The sequence below is a fragment of the Podarcis vaucheri genome, assembly GCF_965113315.1.
Source record: "Podarcis vaucheri genome assembly, chromosome: 11".
Classification (NCBI taxonomy): domain Eukaryota; kingdom Metazoa; phylum Chordata; class Lepidosauria; order Squamata; family Lacertidae; genus Podarcis; species Podarcis vaucheri.
In genome coordinates this window covers 31239433-31256000 of record NC_138749.1, presented here as the reverse complement: position 1 = coordinate 31256000, position 16568 = coordinate 31239433, and the positions used below count along the sequence as shown (strand labels likewise).

Genomic DNA, 16568 nt, shown 5'->3' with positions numbered 1-16568 from the left:
GTATCTTCTCCTGCTTTGATGCTCCTTAAAACATTCACCCTTCCTCAGTGCAAGGGTTAGATTGGGAAAAGGGTGGGCTGGTAGTGGGGAGGGCTTGCGGAGTGGCACTGAGTCAAAACAGTTTCTAAATGGGTCCAAATTTTAGTGTGGTTTGAGTATAACTTATAATTGGCCCAGACAGGGAACTCATATATTCACAACTCTGAACACCCTGATCCAGAGAGCTGGTAGTAGCATGAGAAAACAAATGTATGTGACTAAGGTTGTTGATCTTTGTCACATGGGACAGGGATGCTTGAGTCAATGTAGTGCCCTCCAGATGTTCTTGGAGGACAACTCCTGTCTGTCTTCAGCATTGGTGATGTTGATTGGCACTCATGGGAGTTACAGTTCAACAACATCTGAAGGGCACCACATTGGCAAGCTCCATTCTGGTGTATCTGGCATGGGGCATAATTATTTTGCTGTTACCAAACAAATTTACTTGGAAATTGGTCCCCTTGACTTTTATTTACTATAAAAAGGATGCCCCTGAATCTAAATGAAGAAAACTCTTCGCTAGGCACAAAGTGGAAAATATATCTCTATTGGAATTTAGCATAAATGAATATTGTCTCATAGCTCATTTCCAGGAGTAAAACTTTGACTGCTGAATTTCCATACTGAATGCTTTTATCGTCATCTTGACTGTTTGAATTCTAAAACTTTATTTTTTCTTCTTCATGTAATTCAAAAGATCAGTTTCCCATCTAGGATCTAAAAACAACCTACCATAACAGTTTATATCTATTGTACCTTGTGTTCTAGTATTTTTATAGTTGTGCAGTATTCATTATACTATTCGAATGTTGATATAGCATTTTTGCATATGGTTAAAAAATAACGCTAAGCAAAACTTATTTTTTATTCCCCAAATCGTTAGTTTGAGCTAAAAATACACATATTTGAGATCAAAGGGATGGTGTTTATGATTTTGAAAGTGTTTCTTTACACTTTTTTTGTTTTGGCCAAATTCTTATTAGGATTTAACTTAGATGGAGACATTGGTATGGTTTAATTTATATAATTGCATGTTTATATCAATTATAAACAGATATGTCATGCTTATACAGTGGTGCCTCGCAAGACGAAATTAATTCGTTCCGCAAGGTTTCCCATAGGAATGCATTGAAAATTAATTAATGCGTTCCTATGGAAACCGCCTTCAGACCAGGTCCGGGGACAGTCTGTCCCCCGACCTCTTCTGAAGGCTGGGGGGGGACAAGGGCTTTTCTTCCCACCCCCAGCATTTTAAAAAACCCCGGGACAGCGGAGGACTTCTCCGCTGTCCGGGGCGATGTAAAAGCCCCTGGGAAGGCAGGCAGGGGGGACAAAGACTTTTGCCCCCCGCCCGCCTTCAGAAGAGGTCCTGGACCTCTTCTGAAGGCGGGCGGGGGGCGAAAGCCTTTGCCCCCCCCCGCCTGCCTTCCAAAGCCGACCCAGACAGCGGAGAAACGCGCTGCCTTTCTCCGCTCTCCCGGGAAGGCAGGCTGGGGGGAGCAAAGACTTTCGCCCCCCGCCCGCCTTCAGAAGAGGGCGAAAGTCTTTGCTCCCCCCCGCCTGCCTTCAAAAGCTGTCCGCGATAGCGGGAAGCGCTTCCCTGCTATCCCGGACTGCTTTTAAAATGGGGACAGAGGGGAAGCGCCGCTCTGTCCCCTCTTTTGAAGCAAGGGGCTGCGGGGAGAAGATCGCTTCTCCCCGCCGCCCCTTGCTTCAAAAGAGGTTCGGGGACAGCGGGAAGCGCTTCCCGCTGACCCCAGACCTGGGGCTGCGGGGAGAAGATCGCTTTTTCCCCGCTGTCCCCGGACCTCTTTTGAAGCAAGGGGCTGCGGGGAGATCGCTTCTCCCCGCTGCCCCTTGCTTCAAAAGAGGTCCGGGGAAGACCCGCTGTCCCCGGAGCTTGCGGGGCAAGCTTCGTTTTGAGAAGCAAGCCCATGGGGAAATTCGTCTTGCGAGGCAACTCGAAAGCGAAAAAACCTTTCGTTTTGCGAGTTTTTCGTCTCGCGAGGCGTTCGTCTTGCGGGGTACCACTGTACTAAAAATGAAAGTGCCCTTGAGGAAGACAGAATGTATTTCTATCATTCAGATATTCTGAGTAATCCTAATACGTTTGGTATTGAAAGAGACCCTCAGTATGCCATTTGCAGACAGATTTGGACCCAAATAACTTTTTTTAAGAAACTAAGTTGTTCATATAAGACACACATTTCAGGATCTCAGAGGGGCGTAGTAGTCCTAGCTTATTATATTAACAGTACAGTGTATAAAATCCAAAGAGTGGCCAAGGCATAGTCAAAAATATTGTGCTAGCTCTGTGATAATATTTACTTCAAACAGCCGACACCCCCCCCCCAATCATATTACAAATTGCTTTTGAAACTAAAAGCAGTTTGCCAGTCACCATAGGGAATGTTTGAGGAAAACAATCCTAAGGCTTACAGAACTAGTTTCATGGTTTTTTGAGTCCCAGCCTGACACTTTTTAGTTATAAGAGCAAGATGGGAAGTGTAATAATTGAGCAATCCGTTTGTGTGCAAATTGCTGTAGCCCACAAAGTTATATTTACTAGTGTTCTTTTTCTCAAAGGTACATGAAGAATTTATAAATAACATGGCAAACACAACAGTTGAAAGTTTGATACAAAAATTTGCTGAGTCGAAAGGCACAGGCAAAGAGCGACCTGGTAAGAGATACAAAATAATTGATTTGGTATTTTTTTAAATAAAAGATTGCTTGATATTATCTTCCAGTGTTCAATGCACACACACACACACCTCCATCTAATTGATACTATGCATATATAACTGTAATTTACTGGAAGTAATGAATGCAGATATTTAGTTCACTATCATGATTCTTTTTTCTTTGGATAATGCCAGTTCAAAGTAAAAAAAAAAAGTGTGGGGGGGGGACAACAACTGTGAAAACGTGAATTCCATGCTGGGTATCATTAGGAAAGGAATTGAAAATAAAACAGGCAATATGATAATGCCATAGAAATCTAGGGTTCAAATATACTTTGATTACAGTGTATAGTTCTGGTCACCGCACTTCAAAATGGATATTGTGGAACTGGAAAAGGTTAACCAAAATTATCAAGGGGATAGAGCAACTCCCCTATAAAGCAAGGTTATAGTTTTGGGTGCTTTTTGGTTTAGAGATAAAGTGAGTAAGAGGAGACATCATAAAGGTATATATGGTGTAGGGAAAGTGTTCAGAGATTCTGCGCAGTCTCATAAACCTAGAACTTGTGGACATCCAGTAACTGAATAAAGTACTTCTTCAGTTGGTGCATAGTTAAACTCTGACACCTGCTCCCACAATAAGTAATAATGGTCATCAACTTGGATGGCTTTAAGGATGTCTAAGAGGATTAGACAAATTCATCCAGGATGAGGTTATCAAGGTTATCAATTGAAGTTATCAATCGCTGACAATGGAAGAAGGGAAGAATTCTGTTTTGCTCAAGTCCTGCTTGCAGACTTCCTATGGGCATCTAGTTGGCCATTGGCCTCATTTAGCAGGCTCTTCTTACATTCTTACAATATAAAAATAGTTTTGAAATCTTTTATTTCCAGTCAAACAAAGGTTAAATTCCTTCCATGTGACATTCAAACAGATTAAATTATTGATTCTCCAATCACATTCTTTCCTGTCTTCAGCTGTATTTTTTATTGCCTAATTGTGTTATGCTTAAAATAGTCCATAAAAATTAATAGCTGTGTTCTGCAAACAGCTGCCAAGTTTACCATAATTGTTCTGCACTTGTTGCACAATATTTTTAAACCTTGTCACATTTGCTTCTAGGCTAGCATTCTGATGTTCTGCAGATCAGTTACATGTTTCCAAGGCATTAATTTCCATGACTAATGTGCATATATTACTTAGCATCATCTTATTTGATGTAGTATTGGAAAATCTCAGTAGAGACAAGACTTCAAGGGCTGCAGTTTTGTACCCATGTACCTTGGGAGTGAGGCTTACTTCTGAATAAACATGTATAGGGTTGTAAATCAACTTCCAGCTGTCCTCATTCTAAAAATAGAAACCTTTTTTATTTTTATTTTTGCCGGGATCATTAAATGCACATAAAATCCAAAAGATGAAATGTTGTAGAAATGGCTGATTTCAACTACCCTGATGTAGACTGATTACATATATGTTCCAAAGAGGTAAAATTCTAGATACCCCAAATTACTGTATCTTAAAGTGGTTGGTCGTGGAACTGACCAGAGGGGCAGTGACCTTGGACTTAATCTTTAGCAGTATCCATGACCTGACATCAGATATGTGTTGTTAAGTCAGTTGGGAGCAGTGACCACAGTGCTATTAAATATACATGTAAATGAATGATTGCTAAAAAATTCAACACGGTCACATTTGATTTCATAACAAGAAACTTGCCCAAAATGAAGGGATTTGTAAAAAGGAATTTGAAAGGCAAAGTCAAAAAAGTAAAATCATTCAGATACTTGAGAGTTGTTTAAAAGCACCATGTTAGAAGTCCAACTGGAGTGTATGCTGCAGATCAGGAAAGTTAGGAGGGCCAAGAGAATGTTAGCTAATCCTCATTTTAATTGAACATCATTGTATTCAAAGTAGACACCATACATAAGTGCATGCACACAGCAAAGTTGATGTTGAATTACAAAAAAATGCAAAAAAAGTTCAGCTTTGACAACTTAATCAGAGCTTAAATGAATGCAAAACAAATACATTACAATTAATTTTTTCAACCCCTGTAGAAATTCCAGCCAGGAATTTACAGACCACATTGGCACCTGTACCAGACCCAATTAGTTCTCCCTTACTTTAAGGGTAATACTTGAAAACACTTTGCCTTCTCAGCTTCCATATTTTGCTTGAACATAGATATGCCCACAGTGTATATTAAAGGACAGAAACGGTGTAGTCTCTAGTTTTCTGTGCTTTATAGATGAATTGCTTGTGCAACTTTCTGCAGTGCTGCTTCAGTTTTTAAAAACAGGTATTGCTTTTTTATTTTGGCAGACTGAAGTTACAATAGGGCATTATTTGACTGAGCAGATGAGTAGTGTAAATAGGAAAAGGAGAGAATATCAGGTTGATAGAGTTGGAGGAAATCAGTTTTACTATTTCTTTTTTAATTCACTGGCAGTGTGCAGTAGTTTAAAGTTGTGATCTAGTAGTATACATAAATGATTTAGAAAACCCATGGCCTGCCCAAGCTAATATTCAAGGAGGTGAAACCTGTTATGGTTCCTCACCTGTACACAACTCTTAAAGGTACAAGAACCCTGAACTGGTCTGCATTTGCTCTTATGCATGTATGTAAAACATATTCTAAAGTGCTGGGAAGGTTAGACTGTTCTGGTAGTTCAACTGGTTAACACTTCTACGGAAATTATCAGAAGTGTGGAAGAGATAAAAAATGGGTATACAAGACAACAGTCATACCTCGGGTTACAGACACTTCAGGTTGCATGTGTTCAGGTTGCGCACTGCGCTGAACCCAGAAATACCGTATGTTCCAGCATATAAGACGACTTTTTAACCCAGGAAAACCACCCCAAAAGTTGGGGGTCGTCTTATACGCTGGGTATACGCGGAGCCACCTGTTTGGAAGGAGGAGAGGGAGCCAGTGAGCAGAGGCACCCCTTCTGCCGTCGCTCCTCCTCCTTCCCACGAAAGGGGACGCAGCCTCCTGTGACGCAGTGCAAGGCCCCGCCTCTTCCGTACCGGCACAGTGCGTGTTCATTGGCTGCTGCTCTCTCCTCACCGCGGAAAGTCCTTCTAAGCGCGGTGCTCGCCCACACGCCTGCTGCCACCATCATGGGAGCCGGATCTGGCCTCCGCTGTGGCCGCGTGGGGCGCCGAATCGCGATCCGTACGTGCGCAGACGTGGCGCTGCAGGTTGCGAATGCTGCGGGTTGCGAACGTGCCTCCTGCACGGATCACGTTCGCAACCCAAGCGTCCACTGTACTAAGATACAGCTTGGACTTTAACAGGATGAACCCTTAGATTGTTTGCTTGAAGGAATCGAAAGTAGGGAACATACACAAGATTTGTATATTTTGAATCTTATCCTTCTGGGTAACAATGGCATAATGTCGTATACTAAAACATCCAGTACATTTGTGAGTTTTAAAAGACATGCAGTACAGCCTAACATTATTTTTTTTGTTAAGGCCCAAGTTATACAGAACCATTATTTTCATTCTACATTGTGTGAGTGGACTTCTACTCATGCCACTGGCCTTTAACTTTCTCTTGCCCTCCCTGCATTTTAAAAAAACCTGCTACAGAGGGTCCTCCAATCTTAAAGCAGATTTTGAGGGTGTGCAAGGGACTGCAAAGAGTAATGTGAATTCCTATTCTGTGAATGGAATTACATTACATATGCATATGGACAACTTTGGATACAACCCATAATATTCAAAACTATCCTGAACCTCATTGTTTCATTTTCTTGTTCATATATTGTTAGAACAACAAGATCTAATGCATCTTGTTTTCTTCACTGATCACAGACAAGACAGAGCTCCAGCACTAGTTCTTTATTTCATGGGGAAATTGATCTGGATCCACTCTAGTTAAAGTTAGTTGTGTGATGAAAGTCAGTAATTGGATTTACATTAGTCATGATTGAACTGTTCTGTTGCAATGTGATTGGGTCATGACTAGCTGAATTGTAATCTAGGTATGATCATAGTGGTATATCCTCAAATAATCTGATACATGGTATTCCCATTTAACATAGCTTCTTGGTGAATTTTTGTTAGGACAATAATTAATAACCATAAAACTAACCTTTCACAGCAGGTTAAAATCCTGCAAATATATGTCTAGGTCTGACATGTCATACTTTGTAGCTCACAAAAATGTTTTGAGATTTATCTTTATTGTGTTTCCTTTTTTTGTCTTTGGTTTCTTAATTTTCATTTTAGTACCATGAATTAATGTCATGGATATTGTTTGAGTGTGCTGATTGTATTGTGATCACTGACTCTCTGTAACCCAGGGAATATAACTTGGCATTGTGTTAAATTATTAAAATTCATTGTCACTGGACTTGTCTTGATAGAACCTTTCAGGTGTAAAGAATATGAAATGGAATTTTGTGAATTTGACATGTATTTACCTTCAGTGACACAGGTACTACTGGCCTATTGTTGTTCTAAAGGGGAAACCCCTAAGTAATTGGGCTGCTTTGATTCTTTAGTATCTCTGCAGTTAAGGCCAGTTGCCAATCATAGTAAATATTTGTAAACAATATGTATTGCATTTCTTTTCACATGCTAGATTTTTTGATTAGCATGTTTAGTGACTTTGTTTTGTTGTAATGATGTGGAAGAGATAAAAATGCACCTTGTCTTTCCAAGTCTAAATATAGCCACAGAGTTATCTAGAGAGTGGTTTGGTTTTTATTTATCAGTCAGAAAAAGCTACTGTTGGAGAATATTATTGACTGACAGTTTATATATCTCTCATTTTCAATTTGAAAATTTGTTGGTGCTAAATATGAAATGGCATCAGATGTTAGCAAGGAAAAGATTGCTTGTGTGTTTGTACATACAAAATTGACCTTTGTGATCCAGCTTAACATCTAAGTACTAAGAGCAATCATTTGTTTTGACAGCAGAATTAATTGAGGCTAAAACAGTCGAAATTCCACTTGTATCAAGCTGTTCATTAGGAATTGCTCTCTGGCTTTAGTGCTGTCAGAAAAATAACCTGTTCTGCTATGATTAAATAGCAGAATGATGGTCGGTCCACTGCATTTGAGAAAGAGGTTGAATAAACTTTCTACTGCGGAAACAATTCAGAAGTGACACGCTGCAAGGGGGGTCAGAATGTGCATTGATATCCAGCTGAGCTGTCAACTGGCACTGAGCCAGACACGCAAAGCTTTGCCATTTTGAAGCAGCATGTGAGGCATATGCAGTTTTTTTAAAAATTGTCCTCCTTTCATGCATGATTTAATGCCAGAGGGGAAAAACCCTTTTGTTTTCATCTAAAACCAAGCATATTGTCGGCAGTTATATTTGCAACTACAAGTAGCTTTTTAAGCTTATGTCACTTTTAAATAGAGGCTACTTTTTATTATTCAATGTAACATTTTTGCAATATGTAAAAACCAATTTGTTGCAATTTAAGTTGGTTAGCATTCCTTTATGCTCCACAAAATATGTTCCTAAGATACTCTCTTTTTTTGTTGTAATTTCCATTGTAAAGCTACTAAAATATTTTGAGAATGCATATCTCTTACAAAGCAATATTTGAGAATGCATATCTCTTACAAAGCAAGAACTTTCAACACACATCCTTTTTTCCTCCTTTCCTATTTAAATAGCCAACATACAGTATTTTCCACTTCATTCCTTTTTTCCCTTTTTTAAAAAGTTCCTTCAGACCCATGAGTGTGTAGCTGCTGTCTTCATCAAGCTTGGCTTATCCATTTCTGCAGAATACACACTAGTTGACCGATCATGACACTTTTCTCTAACTGGTTGACAAAGCATTTAACTGTTTTCAAGGCCATTAGTGCCACTTCACAGATTAATTAGGTGGCAGGTGACACTGTGACATGACTGGGTTTTCTCGTTTTTTTGTTTTACTGTCGCATTAATCTCTCTTGAGAGATGAAGTGCATCACTGGTAACTATTTGTCTAGCATGCAAAAGATCAAAATAGAATTGGATGTACCGGTAATACTATATTTACTACTATTACTTCATCAATGTAGTTTCCAGTTCAGCTGAATTTGTCAAAGTGGTGTCAGCTATGTTTGTTTATCCTTATTAAATAATTGTGTTAACAGCACAATCATCAGACTCCTGATACTATATGCCTTATATGGTAATGGAAGATATGATTTGCATTTATATGTATATTTCTTATAACATAATACCATATGTTGAAGATCATGTAACTTCTTCTGGCTTCCTGCTGACCAGTATAACTAGATCAGTGGCAGGAAGCCTCTTTTAGGCCGCTGTTGTGGACTGGCTGGATTCAGAGGAGTGGGTGGGGGCACCAGTTGGGGAACCCCCAAGGAAGTAAGGCTTAGAGCAGCCTTTCTCAACCTGTGGGTCCCCAGATGTTCTTGGACCACAACTCCCATCACCCCTAGCTAGCAAGGCCAGAGCTCAGGGATGATGGGAGTTGTAGTCCAACAACATCTGGGGACCCTCTGGTTGAGAACTGCTGGCTTAGAGCCAGGGGATTGGTGGTGGGATGACAGTGAGTGGTCAGAGGGAGAAGAGGGAACAGACTGCAAGGAGGAGGTGTCAGATGCTGAAGAAGAAACAGGATTTAGTGAGCAGGAAGACGCCCAGCTCCAACTGTCTATTCCATCTGTAGCTATGGTAGACTAATGCTTGGAGGCAGTGATGAATTAAAAGAGGGTTAATAAACTATTATTTAATCCCAATAAGATGGAGGTACTATGGATCAGCAGTTATGAAGTCTAGGAATTGAGGAGGTGGAGTATTTAGGATACGGTAGCACCCACCCACCCTCAGTGTAGCAGGTACATAACTTGTATCTATTTGAGCCATAGCTATCATTAGAGGCACAGGTGACCTCTGTAGCAAAGGACTGCATACAGTATACAGTGGACGCTCGGGTTGTGAACGTGTTGCATGCGGGGAGCACGTTCACAACACGCAGCGCCGCGTCTGCGCAGGCGCAGATTGTGATTCGGCGTTCCGGTACTTCTGGGTTCAGCGTGGTGCGCAACCCGAAATCGTACAACCCGAAGCGTCTGTAACCCGAGGTATGACTGTATCCAGCTCTAGTTCATTCAACAGCTACAACCTTTCCTGGACCGAGATAGCTTGCTATCAGTAACCTATGTTGTAGTGACCTTGCAGTTGGGATTATTGCTATGAGCTCTACATGAAACTGCCCTTGAAAATGGTTCAGAAATTGCAATTAATGCAGAATGCAGCTGCCAGGTTGTTAACTGCAGTATCCAGATGGGATCACGTAACACCTATCCTAAAAGCTCTGCACTGGCTGCCTGAATGCTGCCAGGATCAATTCAGGGTGTTAGTGATGGTTTAAAAAGCCCTATGTGTCTTGGGGCCCAATTATCTGGAGGAGCGCTTCATCTAATACCAGCTAATTCATTTCTTGAAATTGGTGCACTCTGTGTCTGTGTGTATACTCTTTTCCCAGTCTCTGCCAGGATTCTCATTAATCCTATTCTTAGGAGAAAATAGATTCATCATGGTGAAAAAGCCTCTGTCATGTGAAAAGTAGTGATCATTGTCACTATTTTTTCACTGTGGCCAAAGCTTAGTGCAGTCTTAGGGATGAGACTCTGCCCTTCTCCAGCCTTGGGAGAAGGATGGGGGTTCTTTCCAACCTTAGGCTAAGGCCCTTCCAGACTGGTGGTATTTTTGCAGATGTCTTCTGCAACATATAATTGACACAATAACAGTGCATCAGTGCTGTATGATTTTTTAAAATTGCATTTTTATTGGGGATTTTCTTCTAATGTATGTATTTTATTATATTACAGTCTGACCCCCACCCCCAAAAAACCTTTAAAATTGCCAAGAAATAGCAATTGAAATGAACTGCGCTAGATGCTGCATATTTTTAAATTTTATTTCAATTGCCTCTTTTATTTCTCATACATTATTATTTTATTCTATGGACTTGTTTGGAAGCCACTGATCAAACAAATTGATTGAGTAAATATTGCCACCCTAGTCCTGATGCATAATGTTTCTCCATAAATTAAAACAAGAAACAGCATTAGAATAACATTGATTTTCCATCGTTTAAAGGACTTATTGAATTTGAAGAGTGTAATACAGCCAGTGCAATTGAAGGTGAGTTTTTCTTGTATTGTTTATCATTCAAAATGTACTTCTTACATCATTTCTAATGAACATTGGGGAAAGGGTTTAAAAAAATAAGGCTTAAAAGTAAGAAGTGAAGTCGTTTGCTCTAATTAAGATGAAATGAAGTTAGGAAATGATCAGCAGCCTTATGTTTTGTCTCAATTAAGAGTCAGAAGTTGCTCAGTGTGATCCCATCACAGATGCTAGAGAGAAGTTGGCTAACTTTCAGTATCCTATTAGTGAGGGAGTGGCAAATTTCACTTACATGGATACATAAACATGTCCTCATATATGAATGTCCCTGTATCTAAAGCATGCCATTTCCAAGTATCCCATAGATCTTCTGTTCAATACTTTGGTGTCGCTTCTTGGTCCCCAAACCAATTATTGGCACATTAGTAGAACCTAAGCCTTGGATGCTTTCTGTTGATCTAATGGCAGAGCTAAATATTGGGGTTGATGTTTTGAAGTAGTTCCATTCTTTTTTGTGAGAGAAGTCTGAAAAGATGGCTTCACACAATGGAATTTGTCCTCTAGGATGCACTGGGTTTCATTCTTGACCTCCATACTTTAGAAACCGCTATAAAACAAAGGGGAGAAAATGTATGACATATTGGAACAATATACCAATAACATTTAAGCTGGTTCTGATGAAAAGGGATAGTACTAAGTTCTGGAAGCATTGAACAGATACTTTGAGTGATAAACTACTTGAGGATGACAAGACTAAAACTCAGTCCAGGCAAGACAAGATGTGGGTATTGGTAGTTCTCTTATGTGCAACATAAAATGATACATATTTATCATATATTTAGACATATTATTAATAATATTAATAATATATTATTAATATTATTTATACATATTATGATACATAATAAATTCGTGTTATTTACTGCAATAGTGTATCTCATTACCTATTCTGTTAACTAATATTTAATCTTAATTTCCATCTAACAACACATTGTCTGCTTTGCAGGGATAAAGCCTAGAAAAAGAAAGCATTTTGTGTTACCAATTAGTAGAAAGGGAAAAGATGCAGAATCTGTGTAAGTATGTTTCAAACTTGTTAGTAAATCGTTTAATGTTTGGTTTTAAAAAAAATCTTTTTTAATTTTATTATTAATGCTGTAAGAGATAATGCTCCAATAAATTCCTATATAGCCTCCCCCAAAAAAACAACTTCCCCAATTTTTAAGTGGGGGGGGGTCACAGTTTGGGAATCTTTATGGATTCTAGGTAGCAACTGTGGCTAGGAGTGCTTTTCCCTAGGTCAGGTTAGGGCACAAGCTGCACCAAATTTTTGGAGGATCGTGGTTATTTCTTAGGGTTGGATTACTCTCACCCATTACTGTAGCACCCTGAATCATCATCAGCAAAACTTCTGACTAGAGCCAGGATTTTGAGGATGTGACTCCTTCGTTATGGTAGTTTCACAGGCTGTGCATCCCACCATTTTCTGAGGTGTGATCAATGGCAGCTCCTGTCAAGACCTTTGCCCTTGTGTCTACTTCCCCCAGGAAATCCTCCTGGCCACTTCACTAATTTTCCATAGGCAGCTAAATACATTGTTATTCTAGCATCCCAATGTATGAATTTATCTTCTTTTTATGTGTACTTATATATGTATGCTTTTATTAACGTTAGCTGCTGCTGTAGCAGCTGTTGTTATTTTTGTTGCTTTGGGTATTTTTTTTACCTGAGAAGTGATATATATGGAAATGGAAAATGGAAAGGGATCTATGGAAATGGAAAAGTGATATATGAATCCTGAAAAATTTAATAACTGTCTATAGCCTGATTTTAAAGGTGTTCTAAAGCAGCTATGTATCTGGTGAGATGTTAACTAGAAAACCAAAAGAGATTTTGGTAAATAAAAGCCATAGCTATTATAACAATTTACTGTTTTTTTAAACAGGGAATGTCCAGATGCTGATTCAGTTGTAAGTATTCTTATATTGATCAAAGTTATTCAAGAAAATTGTTTTTGTTGTTAATTGAATTTATATACCGCCCTATACCCGAGGGTCTCGGTGGTTCACAGTCTCTTTAGTTTCAAACAAGTTATGTATAGTGTGTTCCTTTCATCATTTGTATTTCTAGTTCCTCTTGGTCATATTATCAGTGTTTGAGATGACAGAAAGGTGGAACTCCCTGTGGCTGAAATGAAAGAATGGATTTCCAGAATAATCTGAAATTTTTCCTGTAGAAACAGCAGCTATCAACCCATGTATTAGGCCTCCAATATTCTAGAAAATTCATGGGTTTGGTTTCTTTTGTTTAAACAATTTTGTGAAATGAGAATGTCTCATAATAAAAAGCACAAAATAAACAGATATAAAATGTATATCTGTCAAATAAACTTTTTCTCTTGTAAACCCACTCTGAAGTTGCTTTTTTCTGAACTGTTGCAAGAAGCCCGAGCAGATCAAGTTTTTGTGTGATTTTATGTTGCTCAAACTGATATGTTTATTCCAGGAATTAGGCCATTCACAGAGTGAAACATAAGTCGGGTTGACTTACAATGTTTACTCTTTGACTTGTTTGTTTTGTTGCTCATTGTTTAATAATTAATGAAACAAATCCAAGTGTAAATGTGTCTGGCATATTCCTTTCAAGCTACACCAAGCATGATCGCTCACTCTCCCCTTCCCCAGAAGAATAACTTGGCTTCATAGTTTTCAAAACATAAATTTTATTTCCTTTCTGTAGCATTTTCAAAGTGTTACACATATACTCAGTCTCTTTAATGCCAGTTTTACTAAGAAGCAGCATTCTTCAAACTTCACTTTATAACAAAAGTTATGCAAATATAACAAATATGTGAAAAGCACTAAGTAGAGTATTTCCCACCATCAATTTTCCGTCATCAAATAGATGTCCTCAAATTGAAAATGTTTTCGGTATTGTTTGAACTGGCTGGCATGACTCATTTTAAATATCTTCAAAATGTATCCATGTGTTTTTAAAAATGTAGCATTGAACTTGTAGTTGATAGTGACTTTCTTGTGTAGAAGCAGAAGGAAACAAAGAGCTGGTCTTAGAATATTGATGATTGCTCTAATGCACTTGAATCCAATGCCTTTAGCCAAGGCAATTTAAATGCCTTAGTAGAGATGGTATAATAGTGATTGTGTTGCTATTGTGTAGCCTATTGTGGTGTTCACCTGGTCCTTTGAAACATAGGTCCCAATATATAATGAAATAGATCAGGGGTGGGGAACCTCCTTGACTCTGGGAACCAGATCGTTATCAGGATCAGTCTTAGAGGCCAAATTTGACAAGTGGGCAGGGTGTATGGCTCCTCGGAGGCTGGGGAATGTGTTATGAATCCCCTAGGCTACCACTGGATAGGCAAGTAAAGGTTTTAGGTCACAGTGAAGGGGACTTACCATGGCAGGTATTTGTAAGCTGAAATATAATTTAAAATTATTATTTTGTAGTTACTATTCTTTAGCTAAATAGCAATATTTCATAAGTATGAACATAGCAACAGTAGAGCACTGTAAACCAGCTGCTCCATATCTATGCTTTTGGACCATCACCTTTTCCACATTTTACGCTCGCATAAAAAGCCAGCTTACCTGCTGCTGCTTTGGTATGGCATCCTTGTTCTTCTGTTTATGTCACAAGCTATCCTGAGTCTTTGTTTAACGGTTTTTGTTGCATTTAGCTATGATAGGTAATGTAATAGCTTTCCAACTTTAACGATATAACTTCAGAAGTTCTTTGGTTGTATGAGAATGTACACATGGCCTCTAGCTATTTGTATTTGTTCGGTTTACTTTGTTGTCAAGTCTCGTTAGGACATTTAACATGGTTAGCTTGAGGTCAAGCATAACAAAAGCTTCGTGATTCTAAACAACTAGTGCTAAGGTATTGAACCGTGTGATGCCACTCTTTCTGTTTTTAAATCATGTTGCTTTATAAAAGCAAAATGTGCAAGTTCTTGAAAGAGAAACTGTCTAAATAATCTGGATGAATATTTTCTGATGCATGTTTTTGGTTTCGATTATGAAGTTGGTATTTGTTGAGAAATTTGTAATCCTAAGAGAGAGAACTTGTTTGCAATGTATAAAAAGCGTAAAATTGCTAATCTTCATGGAAAGGACATAAGAAGCATAATTAATGGGTCTATAATAAAGCTGTCATGTGATTGCCTTACCCATTAAACATTCTGTGTAAACTAATGTCAGTTGGCATAGCTCTGTCTGTTCTTGACCAAAAATTACTATTACAATGCAGTAGAAGGAACTGCTTTTCACACTGAGGTACTACAAGCAGTAGATTCAAGAGTGATTCTTGCTTCTGCTTTGCTGGGATAATGTGAAGTAGGTACAACTTGCGTCCACATTTTGTTGTTTCTCTGAATGAGAATCAGAATCCGATTGCTTCTCTGAACCTGCCAATGCACCCAGAGTTTATTACATTTCAGGGCATTGTGATGGCGCATTGTGATGGCGCATTGGCATTTTCACTATGAGAGCCTCACATCCAGGGGGTTGGCAACCTGCAGCCCATGGGCCACAAGCAGTCCATGGGGGTCATTTAAATGGCCTATGAGCTGCCCCCCAACCGAGCCGCCCACTCAGCGAGCCCCCACCCCGTGCTGCGCTAAACCGGCAGAGCAGGGACTCACTTCCATGGCACTGGAAATCGCATCTGCACAGACGCAGGTGCCGGAAATTGAGTCTGCGCATGCGCGATCCGGCCCGCAGAGCGATCTTCTGGAGTAAACTGGCCCAGGCGAGGTAAACCTTGCCAACCCCTGCTCATATCTGTACATACTCAAACCTAAATTGAGATGCTTTGGGGGTTACAGGTTTTCTTACTCTGTATTAGCTTAATTCCACCCATTCTAAACCCTAAATGAAGTTTTTAAAATGTATTTAAAATTTCCTTCAGAAGGTTGAATAACATGCATAAAAATAGTAAAGCAGTGTAAAATAGCAAATACTATATTACTTCTAAAAGGGGTCAGGGCTTCCTGAATGTCAAGATGAAAGAAAAGTAATTGAAAATGCCAATTGTGCTGCTATCGTGCACTTAATTGGGAATGAATCCCATAGAGAAGCCATCTGTTCCTGGTGCACACCTTGATTTAGCATTGCTGTTAAGAGCAACATATGAAAATGCCGTAACTGTTCCTGGTAGGTTATAACAAACCAGTGCTGATCTTGCAACAGTGTTGTAGGTTTCTGGCAGCTGGCAATAGTCTATACCAGGTGCAATATTGGAACAATAATCAAAGGCTGCAGTGTAGTTTGTCAAGGTTATGAAAGCAGGAATAATAGGTCATAAATTCTTTCTGGAGTATGTAATTCCTATGCTTGATTGGTCAGCTATCTCTTGTTTTAAGTGTTATAAGGGGGAAATAGCTTCACTAATGTGGTATATTGTATCTAGTTCAGTGGACAGTTTTGGACATAGATTTCAAGAGTATCTTTTTTCTCCAGACTCTCTAGCTAGGTTTATCTCGCAGTTTTGATTTCCTAATTGTACAAAATGAACTGTGAATGCTATAAGACTTGTAAAGTACCAAATTATGAGTACTGTAACCTGATTCCTCTGAACTCGTGGCTTGAAGTTCTGATGACATAAGCACTGCTGCTGTCATAAACAGGTTTAAAGATAATCAACAATACATTCTGCTTGCTTTGGCATCTATTGGAAAATATTTTGATAGTGATGGT

The 16568-nt window shown here is 39.2% G+C and overlaps 1 protein-coding gene across 1 annotated transcript in view; it reads left to right on the top strand.

Annotated features, from left to right (window-relative positions):
* FCHO2 (FCH and mu domain containing endocytic adaptor 2) overlaps positions 1–16568 on the top strand; it is a 68021-nt gene that overhangs the window by 29176 nt on the left and 22277 nt on the right. Inside the window, exons 8-11 of the mRNA XM_082191903.1 lie at positions 2626–2722; positions 10819–10863; positions 11855–11924; positions 12794–12818. Of these exons, the coding sequence (XP_082048029.1) occupies positions 2626–2722; positions 10819–10863; positions 11855–11924; positions 12794–12818 (237 nt within the window). The remainder of the gene's footprint in view (positions 1–2625; positions 2723–10818; positions 10864–11854; positions 11925–12793; positions 12819–16568) is intronic.